The 20271-nt window shown below is 38.3% G+C and overlaps 1 protein-coding gene across 1 annotated transcript; it reads right to left on the reverse strand.

The window, feature by feature from the left end:
- Nucleotides 1-726: 726 nt before the first annotated feature.
- Nucleotides 727-18933, reverse strand: LOC148362353 (homeobox protein DBX1-B-like). Its single transcript, XM_088339236.1, has 4 exons — nucleotides 18560-18933; nucleotides 12132-12233; nucleotides 4994-5199; nucleotides 727-1174 (listed from the first exon to the last, which is right to left on the reverse strand). The coding sequence occupies exons 1-4, from the start codon at nucleotides 18918-18920 to the stop codon at nucleotides 875-877; spliced, it is 969 nt and encodes a 322-aa protein (XP_088195362.1). The 5' UTR covers nucleotides 18921-18933; the 3' UTR covers nucleotides 727-874.
- Nucleotides 18934-20271: the final 1338 nt, after the last annotated feature.

Raw genomic sequence — 20271 nt, forward strand, 5'->3', positions numbered from 1 at the left:
AGGTGTGAATGAGCAAGCGAGTTGTCTGTCCCTGTGTGCCCTGCGACTGGCTGGCAACCAGTTCAAGGTGTCCCCTGCCCACTGCCTGATGATTGCTGGGATGGGCTCCAGCACCCCCGCGACCCTACTGAGAATAAGCGGTGCAGCTGATGAGATGAGATAATGTATAATGATTTTGACACGTGTGCTTTACACCGACTATATTGAATGGATGCACAAGATATTAAACAATAAAAATGTCAATGTTCTTAGCGTGCTGGAGATAGTATAGACATTGACAGTATAGAATGTTCACACACGAACTAAGTAGAGGAAGCGGATTTCTTCTTTGGGGTGGATGCCGGGTGATCTCTCACAGCGCCACCCGCAGGTAGCGGCGGGAAGAAGCACTACAGTAATGTCCTGTACTCGGAAAACGGTGCACACAATACAAAATCTAACTTGCAGCAATGTCCGGATATTTTTCGACATCCCTAAACAAATGTTCGTAGCTACCGTTTTTCGTAAGTCGAATGCCCGTTAGTAAGGGAGTGTCTGTATTAGAGAAGGGAAACAGAAAATTTGTTTGCTGATTTTTGTTTTGGGTAAAATAATTTGTGACATCATTGGGTTATATTCAGATTTATTTACAAATATAAAGACAACAAATCTGCTAAAAAAAGAGTTCTGTATCTTTAGTATTTAGAAATAAAGTAGTCTAAAAATAGTCAAACTAAAGTTGCTCAGTATACATTTTACCTTTTAAACCAAAGATAAAACGTCAGATGGAAAACTGTACATTAATGGAGGTTGGAAGTTGATGGAGCGTAAAAAGGCTCTTGTGGTTTCCAAGGCAATTCAAGTGCAAAGACAGAGTCCTTTTTAAGGCACGCTTCTATGAAACCGTGATTTCTTCACTTTCCGACTCCGATTGCTTACTGCACTCTGACGGAGAGGAAAGATGATGGTGGTGGTGATGATGAAGATGTGACTCCAGTTTTTCTGAGAGTCCTTGGCTAGAAACCGCAATCCTGTTCAGGCCGCTGTGGCCGTAGGCGCTGCCCACGTCTGTGAGGTCGGGGTGGGGATTAGTTTTTGTGGGGAGGGTCTGCTGACGGCAACCTCCTGTAGAAAGTAGCTCCCTTTCTTTGGAATTCCTCCATTTCATCCTCCGGTTCTGGAACCAGATCTTGACCTTAGGGAACAAGCACACCAGGGTTTGTACAGGTGAGAAGTGTCTTTTCTCAAATAGCTGCAAACTGCTAGCACTTCAAGTAAGGAGAGAAGACATCAATGGATTTTGAACGTGCAAGGAGAACAGGAGAGTGAGACCACACCTTATATAGGAAATTCCAACCTTCCCCTGAGCCTATTTTATTATAGCTCCTAGATTACAAAAGTAATCCAGACCCTTTAGAGTGGATTTATCAAAAAACAGCAACATGATATTTCAATAGACACAAATACCGCCTTTAATGGTATGATGTGCATTTTTTGTTATATCTAAAAAAATATTGAAAGTTTAGGTGCTCGTTGAGTTTTTAGCGATTGATCCATTGAAAAACATCGCTGACCATGATCGCAAAACATTGGACACAGCAGGTAATGGATCTAAATCCTTGAGATTAAAGTACCAATTCCTTGCCACTAGACCACCAGCAATATAGATGAATAATAAGACCTACAATGCATAGAATGGAATAGAAAAATGGAGTATAATTTATTGTCATCGTAACATGTGAAGCGCAAGACATAATTAACATTCCTTTCTGGTACCATGACCAAAATAATGTGATAATGAGATATAATCTGCTGCACTTTCATATGTCATTTATACCCCTGTTAGTATAGTGTTTAGGATTTGGCGCTCTCACGGCTGCTCCCCAGGTTCAATTCCCGTTGGATCCAATTGCAAATTTGAACTGAAAGTAAAACAAAATTTTATCTCGATTTTAATAATAAATTAGGAGTGCGTTTATTGCACGAATAAATACAGTATGCAAACCAGGGATGGTAAATTTAGTTTGGCTCTGGTTACATCTACTCAGACTTTCTGTTCTCAGTAAAATAATTTCAACTCCAAATTTTTAGCTTTGTTTTTCAGTATCATGCTTTATCATTCAGCTTGCATTCAAAACCTACACACTATGTATTATAATCACGGATGATAGAGAATGTTTTCTTAAGTCAAGTCATGTCATGTCTGAGCATTATTTGTATAGCCCTTTATCACAAAAAATCTCAAAGGGCTGCACAGACTATTATCAAACCGTCCCCTGATCTAAAACCTACATGAGGGCAAGGAAAAACTCAAAAAGCATGTTTTGGAATAAGGGAGCGTGGGACGACGTCTATATGACGAAGTTTCTTTCCGACACTGAGGAAGACGACTTTGATGGCTTCAGGAGGAAGATGAGGACGGTTTACCGTGATTTTTACAAGTACGGTGTGTTTTTTTTACTAGACCCGTTTACTGTGTTGCGAGCGTGTTTTGGAATACGGGAGCGTGGACGACGTCTATACTGTATGACAAAGTTGCTTTTCGATGGCTTCTAAGGAGGAAGATGAGGACGGTTTGCCGTGATTTTTACATTTATGGTATGTTGTTTTAACAGACCCGTTTACTGTGTTGCTCGCGTGTTGCTCGCGTGTTGCTACCTGTCACAGGCACCGTTTGGTATGAAAGTTATTATTAAAGCTTTGAAAACTCTCTCGGTGTACCGTCTTTCTTTGTAAATATGTGTAACCATGTATAATATGTATTTGCAACTGTATATTTTTGTAATGTCTTTATTTCAGACACTTATTCTGACATGTTTCCCATGGGCGAATAAAAAAAAAAGGGGGGCGAAAAAAACGCGGGCTGACGAGAAGTGGGGACCGGTAAAGGTGAGTGTTTGTGGACACGGCAGACAATAGTGGATATATATTCTTCCCACCCTTACCTTTGGAAATATACACTTTTTTCCTTGGATTACTTTCAACGGGACCCGGACTCTGCAGGTCTGCATCAAACCTTAAGTACCGGTATCATTTTCCGTTCATTTTGCCGGCTGTGATTTTTGGACTGTGTTCTTTAATGAAGGACATTTAGTTTCAATCGCGGGACTTGAAGTCGGGTTTGGGTTAATTTTGTGTTTGTGTACGTGGGCGCATGCGGCTTATATACAGGTGCGGCTTGTGTTAGTACAAAATCGGTTTTCCTCTTAAAATGTGGTGGGTGCGGCTTATAATCAGGTGCGCACTATACTCCGGAATTTAGTTCATATATATAAACAGTATATACTCATATATGTGTTGGGTAAAAATGACAGTAATATGTAGCTTGTATTTTCAGTTGCAGGAAGTTCCTTCCAGTACAATTTACCACTAGGAAATGCTACCTTAATTTTTTTGGATGACCCATAATAAATGTCCTTAATCGACACATAATCTGGGGGGCCACGGCAGCTGGGTGGTTAGCGCGCGGCCCCACGATGCGCAGGTTTACGGTTCAATTACAGCTACCGTAGCCATCCCACTTAGAGTTTGCATGTTCTCCCCTGTGCCTGCTTGTGAGGTTTATTGGCCTGTCCAAATCGTCCCTAGGTGGCAACCAGTTCAGGGTGTACATTTCCCACTGCCCGAAGATGACTGGGATGGGCTCCAGCACCCCGTGACCCTACTGAATATAAGCGGCGGAGAAAATGGATAAATATGTAATCCTTGCACTAATACACACTTCATAGTGCCCTGTCTAGGTGTAGCCTGCGCCCGTTACCTTGATCTTGACACATAGACAAAGCTATACAAACTAATGCCAGCTGCAGTTAATCAAGAGGCAAGAAGTAATCAAATGGCAAAGCAAAGCCACAATAGAGCAGTGTCAGCATCATTTTAAGCAGACTTGTTTGGAAACAAGGCAACAATTTACCGTAAATTCCGGACTATAAGCCGCTACTTTTTCCCCTAACTTTCAACCCTGCGGCTTATTCAGTGATGCGGCCAATTTATGTCATTTTTCTAACGGCCGCCAGTGGCACTCGAGTGTTGCTACCATTAACTGCCCTGTCACAGTCACGGTTTGGGATGAATGCTATAGTATTATTATTAAAGCTTTGAAAACTCTCTCGGTGTACCGTCTTTCTTTGTAAATATGTGTAACCCATGTATAATATGTATTCGCAACTGTATATTTTTGTAATGTATTTATTTGTATTTATTCTAGACACTTATTCTGATATGTTTTGCACGGGTGAACGAAAAATGAGGGGCGGAACCAACACAGGGTGCTGAGTTTAGGTGGGGACCGCGAAAGGTGAGGGACAGACAAGGAAAGAAGAGGGAGTAAAAAGTTGGTTAAAGAAAAAGGAGTTGCGTGAGTAAATGTGTTCATCTGATATATTTTTCCCACCCTTACCTTTGGAAATATACACTTTTTTCCTTGGAATACTTTCAACGGGACCCGGACTCTGCAGGTCTGCATCAAACCTTAAGTACCGGTATCATTTTCCGTTCATTTTGCCGACTGTGATTATTGGACTGTGGACTTTAATAAAGGACATTTAGTTTCAATTGCGGGACTTGAAGTCGGGTTTGGGTTAATTTTGCGTTTGTGTTACATGTTTAAATGTGGGCGCATGCGGCTTATATACAGGTGCGGCTTGTGTATGTACAAAATCGGTTTTCCTCTTAAAATGTGGGGGGTGCGGCTTATAATCAGGTGCGCTCTATAGTCCGGAATTTACGGTAATAATCATTTACAAGCACTTCACTCAAATCTCAAGCATTTTTCAATCTTTGAAAACACAACATTAAAATTTTAGAATTTAAGGATTTCAAGCACGTGTAAGAACCCTGTTTTTGAAATTTTCATAAATGTTGGGCAGGCTGGATTAAATCACCCAACAGGATAGATGCAACAACAGGCCCGAGGGCCAAAAACGGTCCCGCAAAGTGCCAAGCCAGATTATTAGCCAATCCATTTTTTGTTTAAATATTTGACTGGGGACATTTGCTACAATAGGGTATGTACCTGTGAGTCTTTGAGTGCAAGCTTACTGGCCAACTTCTTCCTTTCTGGCTTGCTGATGTACTTCTGCTTCTGGAACGTTCTCTCCAGGGCTTTCCTCTGAAGGTCCGAGAACACGGCGCGTCGTAGCATGCCCCGTCTGGGCTTCCCTCGGGGAACAAGTGGCCAGGAAAATGTTCCTGGGACAGGGACTGGAGACGAAGAGGAAGCTGAAGAGACGACACCGATATCGGTTAAAACACACAAAAACAAAATTCACAGTACGTGAAAGTATATGTCCCTCCAAGAGAGCTTTCTCAAATCTAGTCCACAGACTTGTAGATTTCAGATATTTCAATGTATCTCACGTACAGGGTTGAGTAGGGTTACTTTAACTGGATTACTTTCAATTACTTTTGGATTACTCCAATACCAAATATGCTAATAAAAGATAAAATAAACTAAATATGAATAAAATTACTACATTTTGGGGAGTAACGGAATACATGGAACGGCCAAAATGATGTTGGCAAGCTGTTTGGATTTATTTTCATTTTGTTTCTGTCGCATTTTATGTTCGTTTTGCCGGAGATCAAAGAGATCAAAGCCAGGAGAGAAAGCTCACCACGTGTTGTGAGTCATCATTTTATCCATATTTGGTTTATTTTGTCTTTAGCATATTTGGTATTGGAGTAATCCAAAAGTAATTGAAAGTAATCAAGTTAAAGTAACCCTACCCAACCCTGATAGATAGATAGCTAGATAGCAGGGTTGGGTAGGGTTACTTTAACTTGATTACTTTCAATTACTTTTGGATTACTCCAATACCAAATATGCTAATAAAAGAAAAAAGAAACTAAATATGAAAAAAATGACAAAATTTTGTGCAGATCAAAGAGATCAAAGCCAGGAGAGAAAGCTCACCACGTGTTGTGAGTCATCATTTTATCCATATTTGGTTTATTTTGTCTTTAGCATATTTGGTATTGGAGTAATCCAAAAGTAATTGAAAGTAATCAAGTTAAAGTAACCCTACCCAACCCTGCTATCTAGCTATCTATCTATCAGGGTTACTCCAATACCAAATATGCTAATAAAAGACAAAAGAAACTAAATGTGAATAAAATGACTACATTTTGTGCAGGCTTGGGGAGTAACGGAATACATGGAACGGCAAAAATGATGTCGGCAAGCTGTTTGGATTTCTTTTCATTTTGTTTCTGTCGCATTTTATGTTCGTTTTGCCGGAGATCAAAGAGATCAAAGCCAGGAGAGAAAGCTTACCACGTGTTGTGAGTCATCATTTTATTCATATTTAGTTTTTGCGGAATGGCGATTTGGCTTAATAGGCACAAAGTCATTTTGTGCACATTTACATAATATTTGGTCATGTAGGGATCAAAGAAGCAAAAACAACCTGAGCCGTTTGGGACCTGAAAGAGCCGGTTCTCTTTAGTGAGCCGAGCCGAAGAAGCGGGTTCTCGAAAAACTCCACTGACTTTACTCAACTTTGTTCTACTTCGACCTTGACTTCAAAATACCGCATTTAGAAAACAGCGTCAGGGGAACCCGTGTATTTTTACCTTTATGCACTGTAACTTTGACTTAATTCGCTTCTTAATTAGCAATTTCGAACCCTGATTTTTGTGAGCTGGCTCGATTTTCTTGTGCGCTGAGAATGGGCGGGCAGTGCGCGATTGCGCACACACGCAGCTTAGAGGGAACATTAGGGGGTTGGTCGAGTTGTGTCCCTGCTGTCAGTAGCATGAGCAAATCAGGACTTTCCCCGTCTTGACTCTGCCGGGAATAGAATCCTCTCCCCTAAAATGTGACGTTTAAAAGTCCAATTTGTCAAGTGGCGCAAACAGAGCCGATGCAAATGAGAGCGGCTCTCCAAAGCGCATCTCACTTTACCTCTAATGAAGCATGAAGGCCGATTGTATAGGCAGCAAATGCATTGAGAAAGCCGATTGTGTTGGGAAGAATTGAGTGGGGAAGGCTGTCGACATGTCAGTATATTACTGGCCCATTAAAGGCAGCTCAGTATAATGTGATACTGTTGCGAGCTTTCACGAGGTAATGCACTTGTTATACGCTTCTTGCCCCTTCAGTATCCATCGGGCCTTTTTTTCTCGATATACTTTTAGATGAAGTGATCATAAGCACAGAAATGCACACACAAAATGTCAAGCATTTGTGTGATCTCACCCTGCGAAGGAAATGCGAGTGTGCGTTTGGGTGCTGTGCAGTGTTCCCTCTAAGATGCGCGCGTGCTCGCACATTCTCAGCGCACAAGAAAATCTAGCCAGCGCACAAAAATGAGGGCTCAAAATTACTTATTAAGAAGCGACTTAAGTCAAAGTTACAGTGCATGAAGGTAAAAATACACGGGTTCCCCTGACGTTGAGTCCTAAATTTTGAAGTCGAACGAAGTTGAGTAAAGTTAGTAGAGTAAGTCGAGAACCGGCTTCTTCGGCTCGGCTCACTAAAAGGAACCGGCTCTTTCGGGCCCTAAACGGCTCTTCGGGTTGTTTTTGCTTCTTTAATCCCAACATTATTATTATTACATGACTAAATATTAAGTAAAATTATGCACAAAATGACTTAAAGGAAGGGGGTAATAGAACAAAAATGAAAAAAATACCAAAATGAAAAAGGAGTGAAAAGCTGAGAAAAAAAGAAGGAAAAATTTAGAAAAAAGCCAGAAAAAAAGAAAAGAAAGAAATGTAGGAAAAAAGTAATTAGAGAATAAAAAGAAAAAAGTAATAGCTCGGAAAAAAATAATACAATGAGATTTTTTTAAAGGAATTTTAAAAAAAGTAGAAATAAAACATGGAAAAAAGAAGAAAAAGTTTGTGTTGCATTCAAATAATTTCCAATTATATCAAGTGAATCTTGTTGCCAACATTGTACTTCCACTAAAAAATGTGATTAAGTACAGTTCTGTATCTTACAACCGACTAAATACGCCCCCAAAAATGTTAATATTATGCGACAAAATATATCAGGAAATAAAAAGAAATGGATATCTTGTGAAAGAATTGTAAGAACAAACGACAACCTTTGCAATAGTACATGAGTCAATTCATTCAAAAGAGAAAAAAAAATTGCATTGCCGGAAACTCAGCAAAATGTAACTTGATGTCAAGTTTTGAACATGTTTGATAATGAATTATCTTGCCACACTCGGGATTGCTGTTGCTCACTGTTGTTTCAAGCGTTGCTCACCGACTTTGTGTGAACGCTCACACCCGTGGAAAATTACAGGGAACATTGGTGCTGTGCCTCCTATTGGTCACGGTAGTGGGAGTTTTGCGAGGAGGCAAAAGTGCGCGGTGGGAAAACGACAGCGAGTAAAGAACGAGCTGGGAAGAATCACGTATGACAAACGGTGTTAAAAAATATGGAGCGTGACAAACTCGACTAATTTGTAGATAACAAGAACTGGTGCTGATGTCAGCTGTCGGAATGTCCCCTAAACGGCTCTTCGATTTTGCTTAGCTGATTTTGTGCTGCCCCGGGGGGGGTAAATGTTTGACAATGGAACCGGAAACTCGTAATTAACCAGACTGAAGTACCGTAAATCCCGGACTATAAGCCGCTACTTTTTCCCCAAACTTTCAACCCTGCGGCTTATTCAGTGATGCGGGCAATTTATGTCATTTTTCTAACGGCCGCTACCGGCGCTCGAGTGTTGCTACCATTAACTGCCCTGTCGAAGCTCTATTATTATTATGAAAGCTTTGAAAACTCTCTCGGTGTACTGTCTTTCTTCGTAAATATGTCTAACCCATGTATAATATGTATTTGCAACTGTATATTTTTGTAATGTATTTTTTTGTATTTATTTTACGCACTTACTCTGATACGGGTGAACAAAAAATGAGGGGCGGAACAAATGCGGGGTGCCGAGTTTAAGTGGGGACCGCTAAAGGTGAGGAACAGACAAGGAAAGAAAAGGGGGTAAAAAGTTTGTAAATGTGTTCATCTGATATATTTTTCCCACCCTTAGCTTTGGAAATATACACTTTTTTCCTTGGATTACTTTCAACGGGTCCCGGTCTCTGCAGGTCTGCATCAAACCTTAAGTACCGGTATCATTTTCCGTTCATTTTGGCTGTGATTTTTAGACTGTAGACTTTAATGAGAGACATTTAGTTTCAATCGCGGGACTTGAAGTCGGGTTTGGGTTAATTTTGTGTTTGTGTTACATGTTTAAATATGGGCGCATGCGGCTTATATACAGGTGCGGCTTGTGTATGTACAAAATCGGTTTTCCTCTTAAAATGTGGTGGGTGCGGCTTATAATCAGGTGCGCTCTATAGTCCGGAATTTACGGTACTAAACATTATTATATTATGTAGTTAATAAAAATAAATATAATGGGTGGGCTGCATCACGTAATAGATAATGTTTAGGGATATTGTGAGCTTGAGGAGTTTTGAAAAACTCTGTTATTACCTATATTTTACAATAGTAATAATAATAATAATATATTCTATTTCGAAGCGCCTTTCAGGACACCCAAGGTCGGTGTACATATGGATAGGACACAACAATAAGCGAAGAGTAAAAATAGCAAGTCATAAATAGCCAATAAAACACATTATAGTGTAAAGGGACAGTGTGTGAGGCATATGGTCAAGAATAGGTAAGTCTGAAGAGGTGGGTTTTGAGATTTGAAGGTGGACAGGGTCGCAGAATTTCTGAGGTCAAGCGACATTGAGTTCCAGAGCTGGGGGGCAGAGCGACTGAAAGCTCAATGTGAAGGCGGTCGGAGAGGTTGGGAGGAGCAAGGTTATGAATGGCCAGCTAGGTGTTGATAATGTCTGTGTTTTTCTGTACAGCCCTTTGAGACTTCTTGTGATTAAGGGCTGCACAAATTAAATAAGACTTGACTTGACTCTTTTATGTACGTGAGCATTTTAAACCGTTTCTGCCAGAAATGTTCCTCCAAAGGTTTTATCAATTTTAACGTGTGCCTTGGTAAAAAGCAGGGGTGTCAAACGGGCGGCCTGCGGGCCAGATCCGGCCCGCTAAGGGGATTAAATCCGGCCCGCGAGTCAACGCTCAGAGAAGTGCAAGAGAAAAACGAGCTGCAGGTTAAATATATCCACTTGATGTTGCCAAAGCAGGTGCCTCTCACAAACACTGTACTTGTATTTCTCTCTCTCTCATTTGGTCTTCTTTCCACTTTTTATTTCTCTTTCACTCTCTGTCTCTCTTTTTCTCTTTGTTTGCCCTCTTTGTCTCTGTATTTCTACCTTATTTCACTCTCTCTTCCCTATTCCCTCTCTCTCTATTGCTTTCCCATTTTCTCTTTCTCTCCTTCTCTTTTCTTTCCTTGTCTGTTTCTCTCTTTCTATTTCTCTCTGGATTTCATTCCCTCTCTTTCCCTCTCTTTCACTATTTCTCTTTTTATCTATTTTGTTTCTCACGCTCTCTCTCTCTCTTTCTTTTCTCTCTCCTTCTCTCTTTCTCCCTTTCTCTCCTTCTTTGTCCTACCCTTTCTACTTTTCTCTCCCTCTTTCTCTTATTTCCTTTTTTTTCGTTCTTTCTAATCTACTAGCGCGGCCCCCGAGAGAATGGTTGTTCTCTCGTGTGGCCCCCGGGTTAAAACGAGTTTGACACCCCTGGTTGAAAGTAAAGTCAAATATTCCAGCTATCGGTTACATCAATTAAAACTGTCTTGTGCCATACTGATAATTGCCGGTTACCACGTGGAGAACCAGTCCTAAATATTATCCCGACCTCTCAGGATGACACAAATGCAATCTCTTGCAAAAAAAACTAACATTTTCGTGTACAAATATAGATATATTTGAAGCACTAGAATATAATGACTTTTCTAGAGCTGTCCTTAGAATCTGAAAGTGAACCTACTGTTGTGATTTTTAGTTTTTTCTTGGTTGGGTTTTGGCGGTTTGCAAAAGTTGGCAGAAACATTCAATGCTCAAAAAAATCTCATCTCATCTCATCAGCTACACCGCTTATCCTCAGTAGGGTCGCGGGGGTGCTGGAGCCCATCTCAGCAATCATCGGGCAGTGGGCAGGGGACACCCTGAACTGGTTGCCATCCAATCGCAGGGCACACAGGGACAGACAATTCACTCGCTCATTCACACCTAGGGACAATTTGGACCGGCCAATTCACCTGAATCGCATGTCTTTGGAATGTGGGAGGAAACCCACGCAAGCACGGGGAGAACATACAAACTCCGCACAGGAAGTCTGGAGCTGGATTTGAACCCACGCAGGAGGTTCCCAAGACATGAACTGTGCCGCACATGCGCTAACCACTGCGCCGCCGTGCTGCCTGCTCAAAAAAAAATATAAACATATCTCATCTCATCTCATTAGCTGCACCACTTATCCTCACTAGGGTCGCGGGGGTGCTGGAGCCCATCCCAGCAATCATCGGGCAGTGGGCAGGGGACACCCTGAACTGGTTGCCAGCCAATCGCAGGGCACACAGGGACAGACAACTCACTCGCTCATTCACACCTAGGGTCAATTTGGACCGGCCAATTCACCTGAAACGCATGTCTTTGGAATGTGGGAGGAAACCCACGCAAGCACGGGGAGAACATACAAACTCCGCACAGGAAGTCTGGAGCTGGATTTGAACCCACGCAGGAGGTTCCCAAGACATGAACTGTGCCGCACATGCGCTAACCACTGCGCCGCCGTGCTGCCCGCTCAAAAAAAACATATCTCATCTCATCTCATCAGCTGCACCGCTTATCCTCAGTAGGGTCGCGGGGGTGCTGGAGCCCATCCCAGCAATCATCGGGCAGTGGGCAGGGGACACCCTGAACGGGTTGCCAGCCAATCGCAGGGCACACAGGGACAGACAACTCACTCGCTCAGTCACACCTAGGGACAATTTGGACCGGCCAATTCACCTGAAATGCATGTTTTTGGAATGTGGGAGGAAACCCACGCAAGCACGGGGAGAACATACAAACTCCGCACAGGAAGTCTGGAGTTGGATTTGAACCCACGCAGGAGGTTCCCAAGACATGAACTGTGCCGCACATGCCCTAACCACTGCGCCGCCGTGCTGCCCGTTCAAAAAAATATATAAACATATATGAATAGATAAATAACGTGCATTTGTATATGTTTGTTTTTGTCTCCGAGTGTCATGAAGGCCTCCCACCTGTGAAATAGGAAGCCCTGATAAAAGGATGGAGGCTGGCGTCCAAAAATGGTATCGGGAAAGATTTGGGTTGTATGCCATGAGTTGGAGGTGAACAGCAACCTGTAAAAAATGAAAATACACGGATGTCAACGTTAAAATTTTGCTTGTTACAGTTGAACATTAGCCCCTGCTTTATAGGTATAGTTTTCTCTGATAAATGTTGATACATGTATTTGTTAATTATGCACCCTTGGATGCATTACCTTCCGGTACATACTGTTCGGAAATAATATTAAAATATATCGTTTACCAAATTGTTCAAATTAGTTATCTGACTCCATTAACCAAACGCAACCTACGTTCACCTAACAATGCATGCTCTTTTTTGGGGGGAAAAGATGACCAAGAGACCGCCATTTCCGCACAATATAGGAAAAACGCATAAGTTGATAGGTATGCCACTAGAACCTCATACTGCCATCAGTTACCATTGCATATTGATAACAAACATACCTGTCGACCTAATAGGTTTTCATCATATTTTCAAGTTTTTGGATCGTTTTAAATTGTATACATCATATATTAATTTTTCTATAAGAGAAAAAAATGTTTATATACATATATATATATGTATATATATATATATATATATATATATATATATATATATATATATATATATATTAGTAAATAAACTTGTTTACAAAAATTATCTTTGTTTTTATTCATTGTCCATCTTGCTATGAGTAACTAGGTGCCATGTTGTGTTTGTAATGTTAAATATCGTTTACTAAGGATGATTAAAGTATCAATCTATCCATCTATCAAACTATCTATCAATCTATCTATCTATGCTATTTACAGTATCTATCTATCTATCTATCTATCTATCTATCTATCTATGCTATTTACAGTATCTATCTATCTATCCATGCTATTGACAGTATCTATGTATCTATCTATCTATCTATCTATCTATCTATCTATCTATCTATCTATGCTATTTACAGTATCTATCTATCTATCCATGCTATTGACAGTATCTATGTATCTATCTATCTATCTATCTATCTATCTATCTATCTATCTATCTATCTATCTATCTATGCTATTTACAGTATCTATCTATCTATCTATCTATCTATCTATCTATCTATGCTATTTACAGTATCTATCTATCTATCCATGCTATTGACAGTATCTATCTATCTATCTATCTATCTATCTATCTATCTATCTATCTATCTATCTATCTATCTATCTATGCTATTTACAGTATCTATCTATCTATCTATGCTATTTACAGTATCTATCTATCTATCCATGCTATTGACAATATCTATCTATCTATCTATCCATGCTATTGACAATATCTATCCATCTATCTATCTATCTATCTATCTATCTATCTATCTATCTATCTATCTATCTATCTATCTATCTATCTATCTATCTATCTATCTATCTATCTATCTATCTATCTATCAAACTATCTATCAATCTATCTATCTATGCTATTTACAGTATCTATCTATCTATCTATCTATCTATCTATCTATCTATCTATCTATCTATCTATCTATCTATCTATCTATCTATCTATCTATCTATCTATCTATCTATCTATCTATCTATCTATCTATCCATGCTATTTACAGTATCTATCTATCCATCTATCTATCTATCTATCTATCTATCTATCTATCTATCTATCTATCTATCTATCTATCTATCTATCTATCTATCTATGCTATTTACAGTATCTATCTATCTATCCATGCTATTGACAGTATCTATGTACCTATGCTATCTATCTATCTATCTATCTATCTATCTATCTATCTATCTATCTATCTATCTATCTATCTATCTATCTATCTATCTATCTATCTATCTATCTATCCATGCTATTTACAGTATCTATCTATCTATCTATCTATCTATCTATCTATCTATCTATCTATCTATCCATGCTATTTACAGTATCTATCTATCTATCTATCTATCTATCTATCTATCTATCTATCTATGCTATTTACAGTATCTATCTATCTATCCATGCTATTGACAGTATCTATGTATCTATGCTATCTATCCATCTATCTATCTATCTATCTATCTATCTATCTATCTATCTATCTATCTATCTATCTATCTATCTATCTATCTATCTATCTATCCATGCTATTTACAGTATCTATCTATCTATCTATCTATCTATCTATCTATCTATCTATCTATCTATCTATCTATCTATCTATCTATCTATCTATCTATCTATCTATGCTATTTACAGTATCTATCTATCCATGCTATTTACAGTATCTATCTATCCATCTATCTATCTATCTATCTATCTATCTATCTATCTATCTATCTATCTATCTATCTATCTATGCTATTTACAGTATCTATCTATCTATCCATGCTATTGACAGTATCTATGTACCTATGCTATCTATCTATCTATCTATCTATCTATCTATCTATCTATCTATCTATCTATCTATCTATCTATCTATCTATCTATCTATCTATCTATCTATCTATCTATCCATGCTATTTACAGTATCTATCTATCTATCTATCTATCTATCTATCTATCTATCTATCTATCTATCTATCTATCTATCTATCTATCCATGCTATTTACAGTATCTATCTATCTATCTATCTATCTATCTATCTATCTATCTATCTATCTATCTATCTATCTATCTATCTATCTATCTATCTATCTATCTATCTATCAAACTATCTATCAATCTATCTATCTATGCTATTTACAGTATCTATCTATCTATCTATCTATCTATCTATCTATCTATCTATCTATCTATCTATCTATCTATCTATCTATCTATCTATCCATGCTATTTACAGTATCTATCTATCCATCTATCTATCTATCTATCTATCTATCTATCTATCTATCTATCTATCTATCTATCTATCTATCTATCTATCTATCTATCTATCTATCTATCCATGCTATTTACAGTATCTATCTATCTATCTATCTATCTATCTATCTATCTATCTATCTATCTATCTATCTATCCATGCTATTTACAGTATCTATCTATCTATCTATCTATCTATCTATCTATCTATCTATGCTATTTACAGTATCTATCTATCTATCCATGCTATTGACAGTATCTATGTATCTATGCTATCTATCCATCTATCTATCTATCTATCTATCTATCTATCTATCTATCTATCTATCTATCTATCTATCCATGCTATTTACAGTATCTATCTATCTATCTATCTATCTATCTATCTATCTATCTATCTATCTATCTATCTATCTATCTATGCTATTTACAGTATCTATCTATCCATGCTATTTACAGTATCTATCTATCCATCTATCTATCTATCTATCTATCTATCTATCTATCTATCTATCTATCTATCTATCTATCTATCTATCTATCTATCTATGCTATTTACAGTATCTATCTATCTATCCATGCTATTGACAGTATCTATGTACCTATGCTATCTATCTATCTATCTATCTATCTATCTATCTATCTATCTATCTATCTATCTATCTATCTATCTATCTATCTATCCATGCTATTTACAGTATCTATCTATCTATCTATCTATCTATCTATCTATCTATCTATCTATCTATCTATCTATCTATCTATCTATCTATCTATCTATCTATCTATCTATCTATCTATCCATGCTATTTACAGTATCTATCTATCTATCTATCTATCTATCTATCTATCTATCTATCTATCTATCTATCTATCTATCTATCTATCTATCTATGCTATTTACAGTATCTATCTATCTATCCATGCTATTGACAGTATCTATGTATCTATGCTATCTATCCATCTATCTATCTATCTATCTATCTATCTATCTATCTATCTATCTATCTATCTATCTATCTATCTATCTATGCTATTTACAGTATCTATCTATCTATCTATCTATCTATCTATCTATCTATCTATCTATCTATCTATGCTATTTACAGTATCTATCTATCCATGCTATTTACAGTATCTATCTATCTATCTATCTATCTATCTATCTATCTATCTATCTATCTATCTATCTATCTATCCATGCTATTTACAGTATTTATCTATCTATCTATCTATCTATCTATCTATCTATCTATCTATCTATCTATCTATCTATCTATCTATCTATTTACAGTATCTATCTATCTATCTATGCTATTTACAGTATCTATCTATCTATCTATCCATCTATCTATCTAAAGGGAATTGCAATCATTAACAATGGGATCAATTAGCTGAGATTGACAGGGTACGACGACGTCTTCGAAGACTGCTAATATTGTTGCAGTATTATCCGTAGTCCGGCCTGATGTGAGTAAATAGGTGCCGCGTTGTGTCTGTAAGGTTAATTATCGCTTCATAAGGAGAATCGTATGAAAAATTATAATAATACTGGGTGTTTCAGAAAGTTGATATCCTTTTTATGTGAATATCACAGAAAGTACACGATTAAGGCAGATCAAATAAAATAAAAAGTAATGTTGAGGATCATAAGATTCATTCTTCCAAATCTGAAAACCAAATTCAAAAGCATGTGGATTATATAACAGTCTACAATATACCTATAATAGTCAAGTCATATTTATTTGTAAAACCCTTTATCACAAAAAGTCTCAAAGGGCTGAACAGAGCAAGCATTATTTTTTCTAGTCGAGTCAAGTCGAAACACCATCCCCTGATCTAAAACCTGCACGAGAGCATGGGAAAACTCAAAACTTCAGGATGAGGAAATTCTCTCCTTTTTCTTTCTGTATTGCTCCCTCTCTTATTGTGTTTCTCTCTTTCTTTCTCTTTCTTTACTCTTTCTTTTTATGTTTCTCTCTTACCTTCTCTTTCTCTCTTTATTTTTTTTCTTCCTCTTTCTTTCTTCCTCTCTTCCTTTTGCTATTTCTTTCTCCCTCCCTGTCACTACCTCTTGCTCTCTATTTTTCTTTCTTTCCACCTTTCTCCCTCTCTTTCTTTCTTTCTTTCTCTCTTTCTCTCACTTTCTATCACCCAATTGCCCTCTTTCTTTCTCCCTCTCTTTAATTTTCTCTCCTTATCTTACTTTTTTCTTTCTATTTTTCTGTTTTCTTTCTCTCTCACTTTCTCTCTCTCGCTTTCTCTCTCTTTCTCTGTAATCTACTAATCCGACCCCTGTCAAAATGGTTTTACAATGATATTTTAATTTTTTTCCAAAGAAAACCATTTAGAAATACTATTTTTTACGATATTTTTTTCTATGTAGTTCTAAAAAAATGTAGTGATACCATATTTTTGGGATGAATATATTAAAATCCGGAAAATGTTTAATGAATTATTATCATACCTGTACCTATCTCCGCATCGTTTTTTTCGTTGCAAAAGAAGCGAGCGGTTTGATGTAGTGAAAGGAAGTCCGTCTCTTTTTAGAGAACCGGCTTTTTCGGCTCAACTCATTGAAGAGAGCCATACGGCTCACTTGCTTTGACGCATTATATTACGAATCATTATGTTGTATAAAGAAGTTAAGAAAAAAATGAAGTATAAAAGGAAAAAAGGAAAAAAAAGACAGGTTTGTGGTTATCCCTTTAATCAGTATATTACCAACAATAATTGAATGCAGAAAATGAATTTATAATTTGAATAAGAAAATGTATTATTCTATTTAATTATATTTGCATGTATTTTTTCCCTTCTACAGTGAACGTCCAAGCGACTTCATTTTTGAACTTTTTTTTATAGTAAACCTCATTCACAACTCAGGATCTCACAACAAAATGTTAATAAACAATATATATGATATAACCAGGGTTGGGTAGGGTTACTTTAACTGGATTACTTTCAATTACTTTTGCATTACTTCAATACCAAATATGCTAATAAAAGACAAAAGAAACTAAATATGAATAAAATGACTTTATTTTGTGCAAGCTTGGGGAGTAATGGAATATATGGAACGGCAAAAATGATGTTTGGATTTATTTTAATTTTCTTTCTGTCGCATTTTATGTTTTGCCGGAGATCAAAGAGATCAAAGCCAGGAGGGAAAGCTTACCACGTGTTGTGAGTCATGATTTTATTCATATTTAGTTTCTTTTGTCTTTTATTAGCATATTTGGTATTGGAGTAATCCAAAAGTAATTGAAAGTAATCAAGTTAAAGTAACCCTACCCAACCCTGGATATAAGGAAACACATGTACAATATAACATGTTAAACCACATAAATAAACACGTTTGGAAAAAAATTGTGTAAGATTTTTTTGTGTTTGTAAGGGAAAATATGACATTTTGTAAGGGCATGGAGCCCTGGAGTGCGACAGGTATGTATTATTCTTTCATATCAAATTTTTGTATTTTAAATAAATTAAACTGAATTAATACCAACACATCAAATACTGTAGGACAATTTAATTAAAGCTCACCACTCCTGGTAGACGGCGCTAGAATGGCGCTGACGCCGAATTTAAGGCAGTTGGAAGCGGGACACCCGGGCTGAGAAGCTCCACCGCCGCCGCCATTGGAGAAGGCGGAGCGCGCGACACCCGCTCCCGACGCCCGGGGAAGGCCACCCCGCTCCGGGCTCAGCGAGACGACGTCACCGGCGTTAGCCCCCGAGAAGGTCCGCTGGATGAAGCCGCAAGCCGGTTGGCTGATCCGGAGGAGATCTTCCACGCGGTACCCCGAGGGCGGCAAGCCGGGGAGGGCGGAGCGCAGAGCGGGCGGAGGACGCAAAAGCTCCGGGAAGAGAGGATGCAGCGGCAAGGCGCTGCAGGGAAACATCATGGTTGGTCCTCCAACTCCGACTTTCTTCTTTTCTCAGGAACTTTTAGAAGCGCCTGAAACTTTTATACTTTGGCTCCCAAGTTGGGCGCCCTGCCCATCGTGGGGATGGACGCGGGTGGCGGATGCTTCATGACCGCGGATTGGTCAGCAAATGTCTGCTCCGGGCCTCATTGGACTTGCGGCCATTAAGTAGGGCCCCTACTTGTGGAGGAGCCTTATTCCCCCCACCCGGAACACACACCCTACCTGTTGCACTCCAGGGCTCCATGCCCTTACAAACTGTCGTATTTTCCATTACAAAATACAAAATAATCTTACACCATCCTTTTTTTTTCAAACGTGTTTATTTATGTAGTTTAACATGTTATATTGCACATGTGTTTCGTTGTATCATATATATTATTAATGAACATTTTGTTGTGAGATACTGAGTTGCCCGACATGAATGAGGTTTATTATAAAAAAAGCTCAAAAACGAAGTAGCTTGGACGTTCACTGTAGAAGGAAAAAATACATGCAAACATAATTAAGTAGAATAATACATTTTCTTATTCAAATTATGAATTCATTATCTGAATTAGATTATTGTTGGTAATATACTGATTAAAGGCAGAACCACAAACCTGTCTTTTTTTCATTTTCTCCTTTTATACTTCCTTTTTTCTTAACTTCTTTATACAAAATAATCATTCGTAATATAATGCATCAAAGCAAGTGAGCCGTATGGCTCTCTTTAATGAGTTGAGCCGAAAAAGCCGCTTCTCTAAAAAGAGACGGACTTCCTTTCACTACACAACTACCACATGATATCCGATGTTTTTTAAGACCACATGTATTTCAAATTTACTCAATTAACCCCGCCTGTTGTTTTCAGATCAGAATGACTTACGGTGTTTTAATAATAAAGTTTCTATCTATCTATCTATCTATCTATCTATCTATCTATCTATCTATCTATCTATGACCATAGCCATGACGACCGTGCAGGACATGACATACAGGTTGACAGGTATGCACACACACACACACACACACACACACACACACACACACACACACACACACACACACACACACACACACACACACACACACACACACACACACACACACATGAAACAGACAGTACTGGTTTCCGTGGATACCAGGATCAGAAGAAGCCTGCCGATCTGACTCAGATACCGCACCTTCATGGTCTGGTCGCCGTTGTTGTGCAGCGGTGGTTCTGAAATAGTGGGGCAGCAAGTGGGCTTCGATCGACTTCAGGGAACTTTTTTTTTGTAACTTTCCCAGAATAAAGTGCAGTTGCACATCCACTACACTAGGGGGCAGTGGCGTTCTCAGTGGCAGA

This window comes from Urocampus carinirostris, chromosome 7, assembly GCF_059441175.1.
Source record: "Urocampus carinirostris isolate Australia breed hairy pipefish chromosome 7, RoL_Ucar_1.0, whole genome shotgun sequence".
In the NCBI taxonomy this organism is placed as follows: Eukaryota; Metazoa; Chordata; class Actinopteri; order Syngnathiformes; family Syngnathidae; genus Urocampus; species Urocampus carinirostris.

Coding starts and splice junctions, on each gene's coding strand:
- LOC148362353 (XM_088339236.1), bottom strand. CDS start 18,920: ATGATGTTTCCCTGCAGCGCCTTGCCGCTGCATCCTCTCTTCCCGGAG. Junction 12,234..18,559: donor AGCGCCGTCTACCAGGAGTG/GTGAGCTTTAAT, acceptor CATTTTTTACAG/GTTGCTGTTCACCTCCAACT. Junction 5,200..12,131: donor CAGGGCTTCCTATTTCACAG/GTGGGAGGCCTT, acceptor TCGTCTCTTCAG/CTTCCTCTTCGTCTCCAGTC.